The 22,566-nt window shown below is 39.0% G+C and overlaps 1 protein-coding gene across 2 annotated transcripts in view; it reads right to left on the reverse strand.

The window, feature by feature from the left end:
- Window positions 1–18,136, reverse strand: part of SRPRB (SRP receptor subunit beta) — a 37,049-nt gene extending 18,913 nt beyond the window's left edge. Inside the window, exons 1-6 of one of the 2 annotated variants that reach the window (XM_029213915.1) lie at window positions 17,950–18,136; window positions 17,304–17,398; window positions 16,141–16,218; window positions 13,237–13,319; window positions 3,827–3,963; window positions 3,200–3,288 (exon numbers count right to left, since the gene is read on the reverse strand). In XM_029213915.1, the coding sequence (XP_029069748.1) occupies window positions 3,200–3,288; window positions 3,827–3,963; window positions 13,237–13,319; window positions 16,141–16,218; window positions 17,304–17,398; window positions 17,950–18,103 (636 nt within the window). In that variant the 5' untranslated portion in view covers window positions 18,104–18,136. Of the gene's footprint in view, window positions 1–3,199; window positions 3,289–3,826; window positions 3,964–10,924; window positions 11,463–13,236; window positions 13,320–16,140; window positions 16,219–17,303; window positions 17,399–17,949 lie in introns of those variants that run through there. The other variant, XM_029213916.1, reaches the window with a different exon arrangement.
- Window positions 18,137–22,566: the final 4,430 nt, after the last annotated feature.

Below are 22,566 nucleotides of genomic sequence, written 5' to 3' on the forward strand. Positions count from 1 at the left end.
TCCAATTTGTTGGTGTAGTTATTCACGGTATTCTCTTATAACCCTTTGTATTTCTGTGGGATCTGTTGTAATTTCTCCTCTTTCGTTTCTGATTTTATTTATGTGAGCCTCCTCTCTTTTTTTCTTAGTCTAGATAAAGGTTTGTCAATCTTGTTTATCTTTTCAAAGAACAAGCTCTTAGTTTCATTGATCTTTTCTACTATCTTCTTAGTCTCTATTTCATTTATTTCTGCTGGCTTTTAGTATTTCCTTCCTTCTACTGACTTTGGGCTTAGTTTGTTCTTTTACTAGTTCCTTTAGGTGTAAGGACTGTGGAGATTTTTCTTGTTTCTTGAGGTAGGCAAGTATTGCTATAAACTTGTACTGCTTTTTATGCATCCTATTGATCTGGTATGACATATTTTCATTTATCTTCAGGGATTTTTATTTCCTCCTTTCCTCCTCATTGACCTAATAGTTGTTCAGTAGCATGTTGTTTAGTCTCCACATATTTGTGACTTGTTCAGCTTTCCTCTTGTAGTTGATTTCTAGTTTCAAATCTTTGTGGTAGGAAAAGATGCTCGATATGATTTCAATCTTAAATTTACTGAAACTTGTTTTGTGTCCCAGCATATGGTCTATCCTTGAGAATGTTCCATGTGCACTTGAGAAGAATGTGTATTCTGCTGCTTTGGGATGGAATGTTTTATTTATATACATGTATATATGTATGTATGTATGTATGTATGTATGTGTGTGTGTGTATATATTCCACCTGATGTAATACTTCATTTAAGGCCAATGGTTCCTTGTTAACATTCTGTCTAGATAATCAATTCATTGATGTAAGTGGGATGTTAAACTCCCCTACTATTATTGCTGTCAATTTCTTCATTTAGATCTGTTAATAATTCCTTTCATGTTTTAGTGCTCCTATGTTAGATGTTTATATATTCATAAATGTTACAACTTCTTGATGGACTGTCCCCTTTATCATTATATCAGTCCATCTTGTTCTCTTGTTTGGCTTGAAGTCTATTTGATCTGATCTGAGATGGCTAAACCTGCTTTCTTTTGGCTGCCATCTGCTTGGAGTATCATTTTCCATCCCTTCACTTTGAGCCTATGTTTGTCTTTAGAGCTGAGATGAGTCTCTGGGAGACAGGACATAGCTGGTCTTGTTTTTTAATACATCTAGCCACTGTGTCTTTTGATTGGTGAATTCAATCCACTTATATTTAGGGTGATTATTGATAAATGAGGACTAGTACTGCCATTTTATCTTTTGTTTTCTCTATATCTTTTGTTTGCTCTATATCTCCATTGTTTCTGCCTGACATCTTAGTTGGTGGTTTACTAGTTTCCTCCTAGTTTCATGTCTCTGCTCTAGAATTACTTTTGTGGTTACCGTCAGGTTTGTATAAGACATCTCATAGATAAAACAGTCCTTTTTCCGCTGATAGGATCTTATCTTCATTTGCCATTATATGGGTTCTGTTCTTTTCCTCTTCCCCTTTTACGTTTTTGTCATCTCAAATTAACCCTTTTTATATTGTGAGTTCATTATCAAACTGCAATAGCTATAATTATTTTTACTGCTTTTTCCCCTTTAACCTTTATAATTAACCACCTATTCTGATGTAAAGTTGCAATTTTCTGATTCTATCTATTTATCACCTTACTCAAAGTTTTGCGTACTTTTGCCTCTTTGTTTCAGGTAGGAGAGCTCCTTCCAACATTTCTTGTAAGGCAGGTCTACTGGTAATGAACTCCCTCAGCTTTTGTCTGGGAAAGTCTTTATTTCTCCTTTGTATCTCAAGGATAAGTTTGTTGGAAGGATTCTTGGCAGAGGTTTTGTCTTATAATATTTTGAGCAGGCTATCCCATCCTCTCCTGGCCTATACAGTTTCTGCTGAGAAATCTGCTGATAGATTAATAGGGGTTCCTTTGTAGGCTACTGTCTTTTTTCCTCCAGATGCCTTTAAAATTCTTTATCATTGAATTTTGACAATTTTAACATAATGTGTCCTGGAGAACACCTTTTAGCATTGAGATAATTAAATGTCCTCTTGGCTTTATGGACTTGTATATCCAGTTCCTTCCCTGGCTTTGTGAAATTCTCAGCTATTATTTCTTTAAATAAACTCTCTGCTCTCTTCTCCCTCTTTTCTTCCTCTGGGATAACCATTATCTTTATGAAGGATAATGAAATTGGATAGTTCTCATAAAATTTTATTTAAAAAAAAATCTTAGTTCTCTTGCCACTCCTACTTGAATCATTTCTAGATCTCTATATTCAAGCTCACTAATTCTCTCTTCCATATGGTCTGCTCTATTTCCAGTGCTTTCTAATGCATTCTTCATCTCATTTATTGACATCTTCAGCTCCAGAACTTCTGTTTGGTTCTCTTTTAGACTTTTAATATCTTTGGTAAAGTATTTCTTCTGTTCATTAATTTTATTCCTGAGCTCACTGAACTGCCCTCCTGAGTTCTCTTGTAGCTTGTTTAGTTTCTTCATAACAGCTATTTTGAATTCTCTATCAGTTAGATTACAATCTTCCATGACTTAAGTTTGGCTGCTGGAGAACTGTCATTTTCTTTTCGTTACACTGTGTACTGTGGTTTTACATGGTACTTGACAAACTGTTCCTCTGCCAGTGCATTTGAAGTAGCAAATACCTTTCTTATGTAGGTAAAGCTTTTTTTTTCTCCTTGATTCTTACAGTTCAACAAGTTGGAAAATAGATGCCTTTCTTTTCTTTTTCTTGCTATAGCACAGGTTTTTGGCTTTTCTTACCTGAGCTGCCTCTGACTATATTTGAGAATTGGCACTTTCCACCCTCTACTACCTCTGCCAGATGTGTCACTGGTACCCTCACTGTCACTGCTTGAGCAGTGGGGGGTGTGGGGGGAAAAGTGAAGGAGACAGAGTCACGGACACCTTCGCCACATCTGGGGTTGTCGGGTTTGCATGCAGCACTGCCATGAGCCAGGGGATTGGGGTCACAGGCCCCACCACCACTGCTGCTGCTGCGGGGTTCCCTGTGGCCAAAGGAGCTACTGCAGCCAGGAGGCTGGAGCCATGTGTGCTGTCTTCCCTGTTGCTACAGGGTTATCTGGGGCTTCAGGCTCAGCCACTGTGGCCAGAGGCTAAGATTGTAGACATTCTTCCACTGTTCCCCCAGTTCTACCTCCTCCATGTGTTCCAGTCCACCCACCTTCAGAAGTAGACTTGTGGATCTCTCCAGCATTCTAGTGTGTTGGGCAGAGGAACCAGAAGAACCTTTGTTGAGTTTTGGATGTTTTACTAGTTGTAGAATGAAGGGGAGAGACAAAGAAGGTGTCTTACACCTCATGATGCTGACATCACTCCTAATCCGATTTTAAAGGTAATAAAACTGAAGCCTAGTTTTACTGGCTGAGACTAAAATGTTTTTCATTCTTACAAAGTTGCAAACTCTCCTTGATGAAATGTGCTAGATGGCAAACTTGTTTAAAAGGAGAGACTCCATCCTGTCCTTCCTCAACTGTGTATCTGATATGACATATTGTCGATCTGATGAACTTAACTTGGTAAATTAAAATGATTTACGATTAAAAATAAAACACTGTATCAAAGAATAAATGACAATAATCACTCCTTTGTCGCTCCTTAGAACAGCCTGGTAAGGGAGACTATGAAAATGCTGGAGTATAAATAAATTTTAAGATTTAAAATCCTTAATTTATAGTTCATTAGCAATCATCTCTCATCCTCAGTAATAACAATTGTAGATAACTGTATTAATTCTTAGTAGCAATCCCAGAAAAATCTCAACTATTATTACCAGAAAACATGATAGTACCTTGCTTATTGCAAGCGATTAAGAATGATGGTGTGTTCTTCAGACCAATACTGTCAAGGAGGACTTGATACAGAAACTCTGCCACATCTTTCACCTCTCGCTGGAAGGCTGCACTATCCACAACAAACACAATAGCCCTGGAGGGGGAAAAAAAGAAAAACTGCCATGTGAGCATGCAACAGTGCAGCATTATATTGAAAAATGATACCCTTAATTTTGCCCAATTCAATCCTAATGATTAAAACAAAACAAACTCACATACAGGTGTCTGCACAAGTAATGATACAACACAAATACTTAACAAAGGACTACTTAGTGCTACTATGTATCAATGACTGTATCTAAAAAGACAATAGAAAATGATGCCTCCCCTCAAGTCCAGCAAATTGTCATATACAAAACCATGTGATAAAACACTAGGACAGACCTTGTACCTGTACCTCCCCTCAAGTCCAGCAAATTGTCATATACAAAACCATGTGATAAAACACTAGGACAGACCTTGTACCTGCTATAATAGAAACAAAGAGGAAGATAATTTACATGGAACCAGGTCAGGAAGACTTAAAGGAGGATGTAATAGTTGGGTGAATTTTAGCCAGACAAAATACTACTGTGGCAAAGACTGTCTGGAAAGTAGTATGTGCAGGGCACAAAGTGGTGGAACAACATGCTTTGGAGAACTCAAGGTAAGCTAATACACAGGTAGGTGGGGAAATGAAGGAAAACCAGGTCAGATGGCAAAGGGGTGCAACACACTGACCTAAAGAGTTTATGCTTTTCTGTCTTACAAAGAATATTAGTGCCTAAATGACAAATACAACTAAGAGAATAATCAAACTAGAAGCAGAGTGACCAGGTAGGGCCCAACCTAAGGCAGCAACAGTGAGAATCCTCATGTGCCAGAAATAAAGACATATCTAAGCTAAAGCAAAGCAGTCCAGGAAAACAGCAGATTTAGGCTTTAGGAACAAGGGTTTGAAAGCCCAGGAGATGTGCAACAGCCAACATGGAGTTGGAAAGCTGGAACTGAACACTCTGTGCAAAGCCTAGTACTTAAAAGCAGTCTAACAGACAGCAGTGTGGGAAAATAATCCAAGAAGAATTGAATCACCAGGCCTCCTGTGCCACACACAGAAACAGGGTATGAACTTACACTATCTCATGGTGTAAGATCCCCAAGCAGGAAGATATATAAAAATTGGGCCAGACTCAATGAACTCCTATGGCCCCCAAAAGAAGGAAATATGAACCCCTTCTGGAGAGAGGCTTTCATAACCTAAAGCAATTTAAAAAAACAAAACAAAACAGCAACCACAACATCAACAGCAAAATCTAACCCCCTTGAACAGGGTATCTGGATCAAAATTACAAAGCACAGTAAATAAACCATTATGAGGGAGAACCACAAAGGCAGATTAATCAGCACTCAAAACTAAAAATAATAAAGCAATCAGTAAAATATTTTAAATTATTTAAAAGAATACTAGACACCATAATAAAAGAATAAAGATAGTACTAAAAAAACAAGGCTGATTTTGAAAGATATGTTTTTACAAGTAAAGAACAAAATTAGTAATAACCCAATGGAAAAGTTAAGCAGAAAATACTACAGCTGAAAAGGATATAATAAACTACAAAATAAAGATGAAAATATCAACTATACATAAGGTAAAAAGACTTGGAAGATATGACAGAGAAGAGACAAGAAGATAAGGTTCAATGATGTTAATAAGAGTTCCAAGAGGTGAAAGTGAGAATTTGGAAATAGAACTACCTAAAAAAAAATATTGTTGAGAATTTTCCAGAACTGAAGATACAAATCTTTCAACTGAAATAGCACACTTGAATCCCAACCATGATAAAGCTAAATCACCCCTAAACAGAAGGATAATCTACCCCTGAATACAGGATTAAAAAAACATAGATTCTGTATCATGAAATGACAATTAGATTGAGCACTGCTTTCTCATCTACAACAACAGATATCTGAAGTCAGGAGTAATGCCTTCAATGTGAAAACAGAAATAACTGCCACCCAGGATTTTATACTCGGCTAAAATAGTTATTCAAAAATGAAGGCCAATGAAAAAAGTTTCAAATGAACAAAAGATGAGAAACTTTTATCTCTTATTCACCATTTCTGGAAACATATCCAAAAGATATACGTGAAAGAAAATTAAATCAAAAGGAAAGAGTAAGAGGCAAGAAGCGATAGAGAAAAAAGAAATCCATAAACATCCTGGTAATTCTAGGTGATCACTGAATGATGGAGAAAAATATTAGTAACTGTTGGATGTTAAAAAAGAAGAAAGAGAAATAAAATGAAAGGAAGATGTGAGGAAGATCAAAGTAAGGTATTTTAAGTTCCAGTGAAAGAAAACCAATATTATTGATTTTAAACTTAAGTAATCAAAGTTTAAAAAAAAAAAGTAGAGGATAACAATGAAAAAAGAAAAAATAGCATAGTTTCAAACCAGCAGAGGGGGAAAAATGATATTAGGGAAACTTGATTAACCAAAAAAGGTAGGATTAAAAAACTAGAAGCCTCAGATCAATATACTATAAGTTGACCCTTGAACAATGTGGGCATTAGAGGCCTGACCCTCCAGTCAAAAATCTGCGTGTAACTTCATGGTCAGCCCTCTGTATCTGAGGTTTGGCATTGCCGGATTCGACCAACCAGATTGTGCAGTACATATTAAGTGAAAAAATTCCTCCTATAAGCGGACCCACACAGTTCAAATCCATGCTGTTCAAGGGTCCACTGTAGTAAATGTCTTTTGAATTTGCATTTATTGTGATTATGATTTGAGTTCATTTGTATCTTACATACTTTGAACGTTTTAGCTACCCAAAATACTTGGATCAAAGAGTAATTACACTGTGAACTGTAAAAAATTTATAATTGAAAATGGAAAAAAATTTTAATTAGAAATTAAAACCCAATTATAGCAAAATTTGCCAGTTCTAGATTTGTATCAATTGTTTGAGGAATAAAAAAAAAAAAAATCACACAACTCCCAGTTTCCAGTCCAGCATGAAAGAAGCTGGAAGTCACCACTGCATTCTAACAAGTAAAAAGCTAACCAGACTGAAAACTCAACAGCACTTAGATTCCTCAGAGAAGTGAGGTTATACAGCAAATCACTCCCCACCAAATTGGAGAGAACAACACACATATACAGAAAAATACAACTTACTGAGGAATCAGTTGAGAATCAAGTATGAAGTTCACAGTCCAGAGACACAGGTTCACTAAGACTGAGACCTAATCACAGGACACTTCCCTTCCCCTCACACTTCACCACGTTACTAAGGGCAGTTCTTACCCAGTATATTGTGTCTGGCTATCAAGAAAAAATTACAAGACATACTAAAAAGTAAAAAAGAGTTTGAAGAGAAGGGGCAAGCAACAGAACTAGACTCAGATATGGAAGAGATGTTGGAATGATTAGACCAAGAATGTAAAACAACTGTGACTGTGGTGCTAAGGGCTCTAAAAGATAAAGTAGACAACATGCAAAAACAGATGGGCAATGTAAGGAGAGAGATGGAAGTTCTAAGAAATAACTAAAAAGAAAGCTACAGATCAAAAATAACCTAACAGAAATGGAGAAAGCCTGTGATGGAATTATTAGTAGACTAGACATGACTGAAGGAAAGAATCTCTGGCTTGAGATATCTCAATAGAAGCCTCCAAAACTGAAAAGCAAAGAGAACAAAGACTTAAAAAAACATAACAGAATATCTGAGAACTGCAGGACAACTACAAAAGGTGTAACATATATGTAATGGGAATTCCAGAAGGAGAGGAAAGAGAGGAAAGAACAGAAGAAATATTTAAACAATAATGACCGAAAATTTCCCCAAATTAATGTCAGACACCAAAGCACAGATTCACAGAAACCACAGGAAGCTCAGAAAACACCAAGCAGGATTAATGCTAAAAGAACTATACCTAGCCATTATCATTTTTAAACTACAGAAAATCAAAGATAAAGAAAAAATCCCACAATAAGCCAGAAGGAAAAAGACCTTACTTATAGAGGAGCAATGTAAGAATTATATCCAACTTCTCAGACATCATGCACGCAAGAAGAGAGTCAAGTGAAATATTTAAGGTGTTGAGAGAAGAATCCCCAAAACCTAGAATTCTATACCGTGTGAAGTTTACAGCATTGAATGCACTTATTAGAAAAGAAGAAAGACCTAAAATCAATCATCTAAGCTTCCACCTTAGGAAGCTAGAAAAATCAGAGTAATCTAAATCTACAGTAAACGCAAGAAATAATGAAAGAGCAGAAATCAATGAAATAGAAAATAGGAAATCAATGGAGAACATCAACAAAACCAAAAACTGGTTCTATGAAAAGATCAATAAAATTTATAAACTTCTAGCTAGTCTAACTAAGAAAAAGAGAAGACACAAATTACAAATATCAGAAATGAAAGGGGATATCACTACAGATTCATGGACATTAAAAGGACAATCAAGGGATACTATAAATAACTCTATGCCCCAAAATGTAATAACCTAGATGAAATGGTCCAACTCCTTGAAAGACGCAATCTGCCAAAACTAACAAAAGAAACGGACAATCTGAATAGCCCTGTATCTATTAAAGAAACTGAATCAATAATTAAACCTTCCAAAACTGAGAGCACTAGGCACAGGTGGGATCACTGGTGAATTCTATCAAATGTTTAAGGACATTTATACAATGTTATATGCCACAAATATTCAATTTAAAAAAATTTAAGGAAGAAAATATACAAGTTCTCTATAATTTGTTTCAAAAAATAGAAACAGAGGGAATATTTTCTTACTCATTCTATGAGGCCAGCATTACTTTAAACACAAACCAAGACATTACAAGAAAACTACAGATAAATATCTCATGAACACAGATGTAAAAATCCTCATGAAAATATTGGCAAATCGAATCCAACAATGTATGAGAAGAATTATACACCATGATTGGTTCTGGACCCAATTCCAATGTGGGGGATGTGGGTTCCCCCACCACCAAGCAATGCTCCTGACACCAGATGGGTGCCCTACAATTCAACTCAATTCTGATGCTATCTACTTGGAGATAACATCAGATTTCACAGGTTAAAGGCTCAGTGCCACAAGACTGCCCTCCACTTCAGATGCCAATTACAAGCCCAGATTGTTACCTGTGCTTCTGACCAACAGGCTACAGACTCGAAGGTCTCACAACTCCTTCCTTCGGTTTGATTAATTTGGTAGCAGGGACCTCAGACACCAGTCAGAAGTCCAGGTTGTTAACTGTACTTCTGACTGACTGGCTATCAATCAGAGGTTCCCATGACCCCTCCTTCTTGGATTCAATTAATTTGTGAGAGCAGCTCAACTCAGAAAACTCATTTAACTCACTAAATTATCAGTTTATTGCAAAAGATATTAAAGGATATGAATCAACAGCCAGATGAAGGGATACATATGGTGAGATCCTGAACAAAGGAGCCTCTGTCCCCACGGAGTTTGGGCCCTGCAGGGTGGCATGTAGAAGCATTCTGGTTCTCCAACCTAGAAGCCCTATGAACCTCATCCTTTTGGGGTTTTATGGAGGCATAATTATATAGGCGTGATTGACTGAACAATTGACCGCTGGTGATTGATTCAACCTCCAGCCTCTCTCCTCTCCCTTCCCTGGATGGGAATGAAAAGTTCCAACTCTCTAATCATATGGTTGGTTCTTCTGGCACCCAGCCCCCATCCTTAGGTGCTTTCCAAAACTCACCGCAAAAACGTAACAAAAGACACATTTATCACTCTCATCACTTAGGAAATTCTAAGGGTTTTATGAGCTCTGTGCCAGAAACAGGGATGAAGATCAAATATGCATTTCTCATTATAAATTACAAAATCACAACAACCAAGTGGTATGAAAGGCTGGTTCAATGTTCAATCATCAATTAACATAATCATTTCATTGATATATAAACTAAAAAAGAAAAATCACACAATCGTATCAACAGATCCAAAAAAGCATTTGACAAAATCAAACAACCATTCATGATAAAACCTCCTAGTAAACTAAGAATAGAGGGGAACTTCAACTTGATAAAGAATATCTACAAAAATCAAATGGTTAACATCATACTTAATGGTGAAAAAAATCAAAGATTTCCTGCTAAGACCAGGAACACAGCAAGGACGTCCCATCTCACCATTGCTTTTGCAACATCGCACTGTAATTTCAAGCTAATGGATTAGGACAACAACAGGAAATAAAAGATATAGATTAGGAAGGAAGAAATAAAAATGTCTGTATTCGCACATGAAATGACTGTAGATGATCTGAAAAAATCAACCAAAAAGCTCAGGAACTAATAAGCAATTATAGCAGAGTTGCAGGATACAAGGTTGATACACAAGTGAACTGCTTACCCAAATATCAGGAATGAACAAATGGAATTTGATATTAAAAACACAATACCATTTACATTAGCATCCCACAATATGAAACTTAGGTACAAATCATATGAAATCTATATCAGGAAAACTATGAAACTCTGATCAACAAAATTGAAGTAGAACTAGAAAAATGGAGAGATATTCCACATTCATGGATAGGAAGACTAAATAGAGTCAAGATGTCAGTTCTTCCCAACTTGATTTATAGACTCAATGCAATCCCAATAAAAATCTTGGCAACTTATTTGTGGATACTGACAAACTGATTCTGAAGTTTATACAGAGAGGCAAAAGACCCAGAATAGTCAACACAATACTGAAGAAGAATAAAGTTGGAGAACTGATGTTACCAACTTACTGTGAAACTATAGTAACAAAGACAGCATGGTATTGGTGAGAGAATAGATCAATAGAACAGAGTCCGGAAAGAGACCCTCATATATACAGTCAAGTGATCTCTGATGGAGGAGCAAAGGCAACAAATGAAGCAAAGATAGTCTTTTCAACAAATAGTGCTGGAACAGCTAGACATCCACATGCAAAAAAATGAATCTAGATATACAGAACTTACACCTTCCACAAAAATTTACTTAAAATGGATCACACAGGGGCTTCCCTGGTGGCGCAGTGGTTGAGAGTCCGCCTGCCGATGCAAAAAAAAAAAAAAAAAAGGATCACACACCTAAACGTAAACCAAAACTACAAAACTCCTAGGAGATAACACTGGAGAAAACCTAGATTATGTTGGGTTTGACAATGACTTTTTATATACAATACAATCCATGGTAAACTGGACTTCAGTAAAGATAAAAATTTCTGCTCTACAAAAATCAACATCAAGAGAATGAGAAAACAAGCCACAGACTGGGAGAAAATATCTGCAAAAGATATATCTGATAAGGACCGTTACCCAAAATATATAAAAGAACTCTTGAAACTCAACAGTAAGAAAACAAACAACTTAATTAAAAAATGGGTCAAAGATCTTTATAGACACCTCACCAAACAAGATTTAAATAACTTATAAATAGCAAATATAAAAAGATGCTCCACATCATATGTCATCAGCGAAATGCAAATTAAAACAACAATTAGATACCACTACATACCCATTAGAATGGCAAAATCCAGAACACTGACAACACTAAATGCTGGTCAGGATGCAGAGTGACTGGAACTCTTTCATCGCTGGTGGGAATGCAAAATGGTACAGCCACTTTGGAAGAGAGTTTGGCAGTTTCTCACAAAACTAAACATACTCTTACTATATGATTCTGCTATTGTGCTCCTTGATATTTACCCCAAAACTTATGTGTACACAAATACCAGCTTAATTCAGAACTGCCAAAATTTGGAGGCAACTGAGATGTCCTTCAACAGGTAAATGGATAAACTGTGGTACATCTAGACAATAGCATATTATTCAGCACTACAAAGAAATAAGCTATCAAACAATGAAAACACATGGAAGAAACTTAAATGCATATTACTAAGTGAAAGAAGCCAACATGAAAAGGCTACATACTGTATGTTTCCAACTATATGAAATTGTGAAAAAGGCAAAACTATGGAGACAATAAAAAGATGAGTGGTTGTGAGGGGTTAGGGGAGAGAAAGATGAACTGGCAGCACAGAGAATTTTTAGGGCAGTGAAACTACTCTCTAAGATACTATAATGGTGACTACATATCATTGTACATTTCTTCAGATTCCTAGAATGTACAACACCAAGAGTGAATCTTAATGTAACATACAGACTGAGAGATTATTATGTGTCAATTTAGGTACATCAGTTGCAACAAATGAACCACTGGGGTGAAGGATGCTGATAATAGGGGAGGTTAGACATATGCAGGGGTAGGGTTATATGGGAAATCTCTGTACCTTCTATTCAATTTTGCTGTGAACCTAAAACTCTCTAAAAATAGTCTTTTTTTTTTTTGCAGTACACGGGCCTCTCACTGTTGTGGCCTCTCCCGTTGCGGAGCACAGGCTCCGGACGCACAGGCTCAGTGGCCATGGCTCACGGGCCTAGCCGCTCCACAGTGCGTGGGATCTTCCCGGACCGGGGCACAAACCCGTGTCCCCTGCATCGGCAGGCGGGCTCTCAACCACTGCACCACCAGGGAAGTCCGTTTTTTTTTTTTTTTTTTTTTTTAAATCAAGTAACAGTCTCAACTATGACAGATTGCTCATCACCACCACCTTGTGGGCCAAGAAGCAACAACAAAATACAAAACAAGATACCTTCAAAAATAAGGAAAGAAACAACTACCTCATTCCATCAACCCAGATTCCATCAATTAAAACACATATTATTTCAGGTTCAACTAAGAAAGAAAATACTGCCAATTAAACTATGACACCATTAACTATAAGTGGCATTCCAATTTCATAGATGTTAAAATGTGTCTTAAAATAAATGAAATGTGGTATTTTGATTTTCCTCAAGCTCCTACCAGTGTTAGAGACTACACAAGAATAAAGCATCTTAAGCTGAACCACAAGAAATTTAGGAAATAAGGGTCAGTAATACTAGGACAATACTAAACGAAATATGAAAATATTCTTCTGTACTTTTCAGGCGGCAAGTTTAGATAATTTAAGGATGGAAATACATAATGTTGGATTTTAATATCTTCTCAGATGCCACCTAGCTTTAAAATTCTTTTTTCAGATTTTAATAGTTCTACACATTACTAAATTTGTCCTCAGAGTAAATGAAAAATTTACTGACATCCTAATAAGGGTAAACACTTTCTGAACACTCTGAGAAATATTTTCAAATATTATCTCATATAATCCAAGTGAAAGTGGACTTGCAACCCAGAAATGCTGACCCCAGGGTCCATGCTCTTTCCACTCCAGGACACCAGGATGCCTCCAGAATACCATGAGAGCAAACAACATAGCTGGCCTTGATATACAGATTTCAGACAAGCCCTTCCCACTTCCTACTTACCTGGCTGAAGCCTTAAACCGCTCTAAGAACTGAAGTCTCAAGCTCTCATGGCCAGGGAGGTCAATCAAGGTCAGGCTAGTGCCCTAAGGATGCCAGCAATATTATTAATGTTTCAGTCCGGATTCACATTTACAACATAAATCTTTCATATCAGATCGCAGGTATCAGAATGGTACCCAATTAATGAATCAAAAAAGGTCACTGTAACTGATTAATGAATCAAACAAATGTCCACAGAGCATCCTCTATTTATAAATCATGGAGTGAAGGCTCTGGAGATTTAACAATGGACAAAAACATGGTCCTGCCCTAACAGAGTTTATAATATAATCAGAAAGGTCAACACAGTGTAAAATTACATGTAAATGTAAAATTACAACTTTGATCAATGTTCTGAGGGTACGTGAGAAACCTGACCCTGTATGGGGAAGTCAGGAAAGTCCACCTGAGGCTGGGAAAAATACCAGTATGAATAAAAGCAAAAACATGTGAAAAAACAGTAATAAATATTCACAAACTAAATAATATAAGAACCTACATTTTATCATATAACATGTTACCACTGCAGGGATCCCCAACCTTTATAAAAACAAAACATTCTTTTATATTTCTACTGCAATCTAATTTTAAAATATATGTCCACTAGACACACCATTTATTTGTTCCAACTCTGTCAATATTTTTTGTCAATTCTTGATCCAGGTGACAATCACTGAACAGGGCGGGGTTGTGCCACTACGGAGCAGACTGATTAAGTGCCCACTTCCATGCTATTCATGCCAGGCCTTCATTCTTGAGCTCAGGTTCAATGCAGCTGTGGCAATGCTCAATCCTAAGACTCTCGGGTATAGCCCCGGTACATTTATCAGACCCACGGATCATTTCTCATATGTTCTGCCTTCTCCACAGCCAGCCTCAACCACTATTCAGCAGGAGGGAGTCAGCATTATGCACAGATTTGACATAATTACAGCTGGATACACTGTGACCTGTCACTTAGTCTGTTTGATCTTTTATAAGTAATACACAAAGTATATTAGCCTTTTTTCTATTTTTATACTGGTAGTGTAGGGACCTCAGGTTGGGACCCCCATCACATTTCGTAATCAGCACCACAACACATACTATAAACAATCCATAAGGTACAGTACTAAATACATTACTATTTTGAGAGACTAAATCTAAAACATAAAGAGGGTGGGAAAAGAAGTAAAAAAGGGAGGGATGTTTTACATATTCAATAGAAACATGCAAGTCTTATTTGTAATGTTAAGTTTTCTGATAGCTATATTAAAAAAGTAAAAAGAAACAGGTAAAATTTTAAAAATATGTATTACATAAGCCAGTATATCTAAATTAGCTTTATAACATATAAAAAGTTCAAGAAATTGATATCTTATTCTTTTTTTCATCCCAAGTCTTCAAGATCTGATGTATATTTTATACTTATAGCAGCCCTCAATTTGGACTGGTCACATTTCAGGTGCTCAACAGTCACACACTATCAGTGGCTACTCTGTTGGAAAGTACAGGTCTAAAGCATACCCTGGAATACCCCACTTAAAATATCTAGTACAAGTGCCCCAAGAATTAAAGATCTCCCAAATCTGAAATTTCAAAACTGAATCCTTGGGAGTTTAAAAAGGTCTGAGTCAGAAACAGTGCCATTATTGAAAAAAGAAAAAAAATACCTCTAAGACATTTAAAAGGATGTCTCTTTATCTTTGCTTACAATGTTTAATACTGGAGGTACCAGAAAAGGGCAGAGCAGGGGTGGGGAGGACCCAAGGAGAGGAAGAAAAAGTCTCTAAAATCACCATTCTAATTCATCCATCTATACATCTAATGCCTCCATCAGTCATCCACCCACCTTCCTTCCACTCACTCACTAAATACCTATTAAGCATTATAATTGGCTTGGCAATCACTATCTACATTCTGGGGCCATACAGGTACATAAAAAGTCCTTCTCACGATTCCTTATTGGTGTTTTTTAAATATACTCATGTATACTCCATAAGATATCCACTGCAACACTGTTTGTAAAAGCAAGATTGTAACAACCAAAAAACTAAATGTCTGTTAATAGGGCTCTTATTAAATAAAAACTCAACATTAGTTGACAGGAGTAAAAGCTTTCTGATTACACTGTCTTCACATTCAACTGTGATCATGTACTACTTTTCCATGTGTACCTGTAAGACTTTTCTGTCATGTCTCAAAAGTAAAGGCTTTAAGAAAGGAAAAAAAAAATTGTATGGTATAGCCACATAATGGCATACTATGCAGGTCATAAATCAACCTGGTAGTACTATGTATGCAAATGAGGAAGAAAAAATGAAAACAAATCCAAGCTGTATCAGTTATATTGTTAAATTAAAAACAAAAACAAACGGGGGGGGGTAGAACACAGTGTTAAAAAAGAAAAAAGTAAAGATATACAGATATGTTTGTATAGCATAGACCATCTGGAAGGCTATACAGGAAAATGGTAAGTTACTACCTCCAAAGAGAAGACTTGTAAGAAGGGATAGGAAAGGCAAAATTACTTTTCACCAAATATCCCTTCTAACCTTTTGAATTTTTGTCCCATATACATGTACTAAAGAAAAAGGCTTAATGCTCACTCTTAAGAACTCATGGTAAAGTTGGAATTAAGAAACAGAAACAAAAATTAATAAATAATCAGTGTGCATAAGGTACAACAAAGCAGGGGAGGGCATGATTTAAGTCCACTGCTTGGATGGTCCAAAGAAGAATTTGTCACATGCAAAATATTTATCCATAAAAATAAGCTATGAACGTACCTATGCCCTCAGACTAATTTATCCTAGAAATGTCTTTTCCTGACACACCAAAGTAAAGTAAAACTGTCAGACTCCCCACATCCTAGGAACCTCTTACCCTGTTATTGTTGACTCTGTAGGCAGCAGAGCTGTCAGTGATGGAAGTCTGAGTGTCTCTGTAAAGGCCTGTTAACAACTGTAAAACAAAACAAAACAAAACACAACATGGGGGAGATCAGAGTAAACATATAAATAGCAAACCTAAAGAAAGTAACTTTGCTCTAACTCTCCTAGGTGTAAGGTCAAATAAACGAATGTTACTTGCAATAGCTGAAAAGGACCATATTAGTATTTTTTTTCTTTCTTCCTTTGCTTGTACAAAAATCTTATTAATTGCAAATTTCATTCCCCTCTCCTTAACGAGAGGAGGGGGATAACTATTATTTTTAAACTATTATTTTCAAATAATAGTTTCAAATGGTTAGTGGCCAAATTTACTGACCTTCCATCAACATTTACAATCATCAAAGTGGAAGGGAAATAATTTATACTCTCAAAAAGAAGAGTAATCAGAAGAAAACCTCTGCTACTCTCTGTAGCAAAAACCAAACATTTAAAAATACTACATAGGGCTTCCCTGGTGGTGCAGTGGTTGAGAGTCCGCCTGCCGATGCAGGGGACACGAGTTCGTGCCCCGGTCCGGGAAGATCCCACATGCCGCGGAGCGGCTGGGCCCGTGAGCCATGGCTGCTGAGTCTGCGCATCCGGAGCCTGTGCTCCGCAACAGGAGAGGCCACAACAGTGAGAGGCCCGCGTACCGCAAAAAATAAATAAATAAATAAATAAATAAATAAAAATACTACATGGACTCAAAATAAATATTAGTGAAAAGAAGCCTAAGTAGCCAATAGGCAGAAGAAGAATCACCCTTTAAAAAAGTTTCTTTGACAAAGTCTCAGAAGAATTATACACTGTATACAGATTACTGCCCTCTATCTCTTCAGCTGGTCTGGCATCCTTAGCCATGACATGAAAGTAGTATATAAAACCCTTAAATGGGATAAGGGTTAAATGTCAGTATCTGGCAAGTACAAGAGAATAGAAATGGTCAAATTCCAGTTTAGGAGCTTTTCAAGAGTCTTTTCATCCTACCAAGTGATTCAAGAATTAACTCCCCAATTTGTCAGCACAGCTTCTTTTCCAAAGTACACCTCACAGGAATAATGGGGTGCCCTAAAATTTCCTATCAAGTTTAAGAGAGGTGTAAATCAAAGCATTTACTCTGACAAAAAGCAATGTTTTCCCGGAGTCACAAAGGCCAACAAGAAGAACAGCTCTTTGACTGCTCCTTCTGCTCCGGATGAACTTCCAGAACACTGTGGAATAGAGAAAAACAACCAAAATTATGCCTTGATTATCAACAATATGCATGTATGGTTGGGCTGTGGGAAATTAAGTCTACCACAGAACACTTCATTCACCTGGAACTTACCTCCATTGTTATTACCACCATTATAATCATTATTGTTTTAGGGACTCCGCTGAGTACCTGCCACTAACAACTGTCAATTTTTCTGCATCTGCAGCCCCTACACCGACGGCGTACTCTTCAAGCGCAATCTTGCTCATTAGCTTTGTGTCCCCAGCGCCCAGTTCGCAAACATAGGATGCTCAAACTTGGAGCGACGTTCGTAGCAAGAGCAATGAAAGGGAGAGAACCGCGCGCTCACGCAGAACAGGGGCTAGTAACGCTGCGCTGCTCCTGCTGCTTCAGGCAGGAGGGCAGGTTGGTATAAGGGGTGATTCCCCCTCTCTAGACGCCCCCCCGATGCCATGTCCGTTCCGCGTCCGCGGTCTGCACAAGCCCAGTCCAAGCTCGGATCCCCGCCAGCCCTGCACCCGCCATATCTACCGGCCGCCTCTTTACCCAGCGTCAGCAGCACCGCGACGAGCGCCACCACGACTGACAGCAGCGTCGGGTCCCTCTGCCACAGTTCCTGCCGCAAGGAGTCCAGGTAGAGCTGGAAGGCGCCTCCGACACTGCCGCCGTTCCCCATCCGCCGGGAGTCCGCGGAAGCCATGGCTGAGATCTTGCTAAGCGGCACCGCAAAACCAACGTGGCCCTCGGCTCTGCGCAGGCGTCCGAAGCGGAGCATCACGGGAGTGGTAGTTCCTAAGTTATATTTCCTCCTTCGGAGTCCGGGATCCCGAAGGTCCTGATGGTAGTTGTAGTTCTCTTGGACACTGCGCTCCCGCCGAAAAGACTGAGCTGCCAGACACAAGTATGAGTTACACGCTCATCCTTTAAGATATGAGTCAGATGTCGCCGCTCTCTTCATGGTTGTTGACAAAATGATGGATGAATAAAATGAATGGCTCGAGAAATCTCTGCTGAAGATTTCTAGTCGCTCCCTTCGTGAGGTGAGGTGTCTTGTGAGGAACTCAAGCATTACACAAATATTTCATCGGAAAATCACGTGGCAGGAGGTGTGATTGAAGATGTAAGGTGCGGTATGGGAATGCAGAAAGGGGCGCCTAATCCACATGGGTTCAGAGAAAAGCTCCCGGAGGAAAACGACAGGAACTGGGCCATGAAGGATGAGTTATCCTCTGCAGGTGAAACAGGAGAAAGGGTGCTCTGTGCAGAAGAAAAGAGCAATTCAGTGTCCCTACACTGTAAATCCAGGGCTGCAACTAAGATACCTACGTTAAGGGAAGCAGCCAGGAAAGTCAATGGGACGGGCAGAGCCTGTTGAAAACTGTCACTCCTGCCCTAAGGGGGCAGCCACCACTCTGCCAGGCAGGTATGTGGGAGCAAGGTGGCCAGTTCTTCAGTTTTTCAAGAGAAGCCAGAAAGAAAGGTTTTTAAGAGAAATTTTCCACTTTTTAAATTTCAGCAAGTAATGAAAACTTGTAGCCCAAATAAAACCCCTCATAGGGTCAGAAGTAGCCGGCCTAGGGGCTGCCAGTTTGCAGTCTCTGTCACTAAGCAGGTGTCATTTCAGCAGAAGTGGCAGGAGATGAAGCAGGAAATGTTGGCAAAAACCAGGCATGAAGGGACCGTGTGCTATGCTGAGGAACCTAGACTTTATCTAGAGTTCAATAAGAAGTTTCATTTGGGAGTGAAATAGATGACTGGCAGATCAATGGAGAACTATGGTTTGAGAGAGAAAAGACTGGAGGCAGGGAGACCAGCTGGGGCTGTTGCAGTGTTTTGGCAAATGATGCACAGGGTCTGAACCAGGGAAATGTGGAAAGTGGAAAGGAGGGCACAGACATGAGAGATATTTAGAAGGAAAATATATAGGATTTAGTGATTAATTGGATAAGCTGAGTTAAGGAGAAGGAGAGCTATCAAGACTGCATCTGAAGCACTTGGTGTGTGTTGCTGGGAAGATCAAAGTGCTTAACGCGAATCAGAGAACTCAGTTGAAGGGTCTTTGGAGCTGGGGACATAGCCAGGATGAAAACTGCCTCTCTTTTGTGTATATGGAGTTCCCGGTGCCTCTGGGAAGTCTGAAATCGTATACCAAGCAGGTGATACAGTAAACAAATGTGAAGTCAGCAATAGGTGCTAGATTTTCATTTGGAAGTCATATGTAAACAAGCGGTCATTAAATTGTGGAGAGCATGAGGAATGAGGAGGAGAGGGAACCCCACAAAGAAGCCTGAGAAGGGAGGGTCAGCGACACAGGAGTAAAACGTGTCCTGGAATTGGCCAGCAGCATCTCTGCAGCAGAGGTTGAAGGCTTGAGTGAAAAGTGAGCTCAGGGGGAACAGCGGGGAGGGGTGGGGGGAGACAAGGTAATAAGGATAATTGCTCACATTAATGAGTGGTTGCTAGAGCCAGGCATTGTTCTAAATACTTTAAATTTATTAATTTGTTTAATCCTCACAATGACCCATTATCCCAATTTTACAGAGGGAAAACTGGGACAGGGATTGAGTAACCTATCCACCGATTCCAGGCAGTCGGGCTCCTTTATGCTTGACTATATGCTCTAACACAGTATAATTCATTTTCCAGGCATTTCATTGATAAAGGTAGGCAACAGGGACTCCAGATTAAGGAAGGATGTTTAGGATGGGAGGTTAAAGTTAGTAAACCAACTTCTATATTTTAAATTAGCATTATGAATTAAAACTGTCAGAACTGACAGGAATCTTACCACATTCTATTTCTTTTCTTTCTTATGGTCTTGATCCCTGCTCTGTATCCACCACCCAACACGCGCGCACACACACACACACACACACACACACACACAGTTCCTTTATAATAACTTCTGTTAGGGACTAAAAATGCAGGGAAGGAGGAAGGGCCAGGCATGGAGAACATCTACCAGAAATGTCCTCAGTGTATAGGGATTTTTAGTCAGAGCTACGTGAGTGAACAAGTGCCGTGTTGGTGGAGAAATTTGGGGATGAGGAAGCAGGGCTTTGATAAGACATGGTCATGCTGTTTTTCAATTTGTTTCCTGTGTATTATGAAGGCAGAAGAAATGTGCACACCTTCCACCCTCGTGTTATAAGGTGGTGCTGCCATTCTGAGTAATGAGAGCAGGAGAGAATGGCGTCGGAGGCTTCCTGTCCTCTCACGTCTCTGCCTCAGGGACTCTGCAGGCTCCCAGGGGCTCTGTGGGGATGGATGTCAAGGAAGGACGTGCAGACACTGACTGCTGCTGGCTGAAAGTGCTCTGCTCCCTGATTCTAACAGCAGATGGAGAGTTACAATAAAACCAACATAGACAATTTTTTCTTCTCTTCCATTAATTAAAATGTCTCATTCACCAGACACATTTTTCTCTCCTGTTCCCAGCAGCTCCAAATCACAATGGAACCTATCTCAGACTCAAGGACACCAATCATGTGATTCCCCTACTCTGGCTTATCTCTTTAACTCTGTTTCTTTGAAAAAATGGAGGATTTTAAAAAAAAGAATTAAAATGAGACATTTATTATATTAAAAACTCAATATAATAATGAAAGATCAAAGAAGAAAGACACAAATCACCTTAGTTTTTATACCAATAGTATCTGGTGAACATGATTTCAGACATTGTACAGATATACTGACAAGAAGGCAGTCTAGAGGGAGGAATAAATAAAAAATAGACAGAAATTATTTTCAGAGACTATAATATGCCTTGCTGTGTTCACAGTCCATAGAACAGTGCCTGGATCATGGTAGGTACTCAGCGCATTGTTGATAAAATTAGATTAGTTGGCTCATTGCAATAAGACAGACCACACGCCAGAGGAATGGTGGGACATCTCACCAAACAAAGGAAAAGAAAGAATTATTATAGGATTTGAGGTGAGGGTGGAGTTTAGGTGGATATTACATAAAGCAGAGTGTTGCTAGACTCAAAGCAAAGCAGGGCTGTATGTAAAAAGGTGAACATCAGGTCTGGTCTGCAAAATGGACCCAGGGTCTGTTTCCTTGGTTACTAGAAAGTTGAGAGATGTGGACTGTTGTGTTCAGAACCCCCTACCTGCAGCTGTTCCCCAGAGTGTAGAGGAGTTAGGAAACAAAGGGGCAAACTGAAGAGTTGTTTAGAAGGCAAAATCAGCAGAACTTGCTGACATTGGATGTGGAATGAGGGGAAAGAGTGAATGAAATTTGACTCCTCAGTTTATGACTCCTGTGAGTGGGTAGCAGACCATGTCTTTACCCAGTATGAAATATATGGAAACAATAGTTGGATTAGGGAAGCAGGAGAGGGAAGGGGTAAGATGATCACCTCACTTTTCTTTCTGTTGGGCTTCCGATTGCTGTGCGAACTCTACCGTATAGATGCACAGGCAGGAGGAGGTGTGAGTGTGCGATGCTGGAAGCAGGGATGAGCACAATAGATGTAGATGCCCAGGAGTCATTCTCATTGCTTACGGAGGGCCTGGAAAAGCACTGGATCAAGAGAAGAACCCCGGGAAGATTACCCTACTTTTCAGAACTGGTAGGATGAGCCCACAGTAAGACCACAAGAGGACAGAGAGGTAGGAACCAAAGCGAAGAGCTGCTGTGTCAGAGAAACTGGGAGAGGGTTCCAAGGAAGGGTGAGTGGTCAGCCATATCAAGTTAGTAAACAGACTCAAGGATGAAAGAACAAGTTGGTTTTCACAGCTGGCAGGTGGGTGGTAACCTTGACCCGAGTAGCTGCAGGGATGTGAGTGGAGCAGAAGGCTGATTTCTCTGTGTTCAGCCATTAATAACCAGTGAGGGGTGGGAAGAATAAGGCTCCACCTTTCAGGAGCTCCACTAAGAATGGGAGGAGACAGGGCAGTGACTGCCATGGGAGGCGGGGTCAAGCTATGATTTTTAGCAAGAAGAGTTTCCAGTGATTCACTTTTCCAAGCAGTAAGAGTCAGGACTTCACGTATACCTGATGAAATTTATGAAAAATATTTTAAATGTGTAAATCGTCTATATTCTTTTTCTGTACTGCCATGAACGCTCCATCTCAATACTTACTCTGCATCCTCCTTCCTTCCCCTTCCCCAGCAACACACACACACACACACACACACACACACACACACACAC

This window comes from Monodon monoceros, unplaced genomic scaffold (assembly GCF_005190385.1).
Source record: "Monodon monoceros isolate NGI ecotype Baffin Bay Population unplaced genomic scaffold, NGI_Narwhal_1 Super_Scaffold_11, whole genome shotgun sequence".
Classification (NCBI taxonomy): domain Eukaryota; kingdom Metazoa; phylum Chordata; class Mammalia; order Artiodactyla; family Monodontidae; genus Monodon; species Monodon monoceros.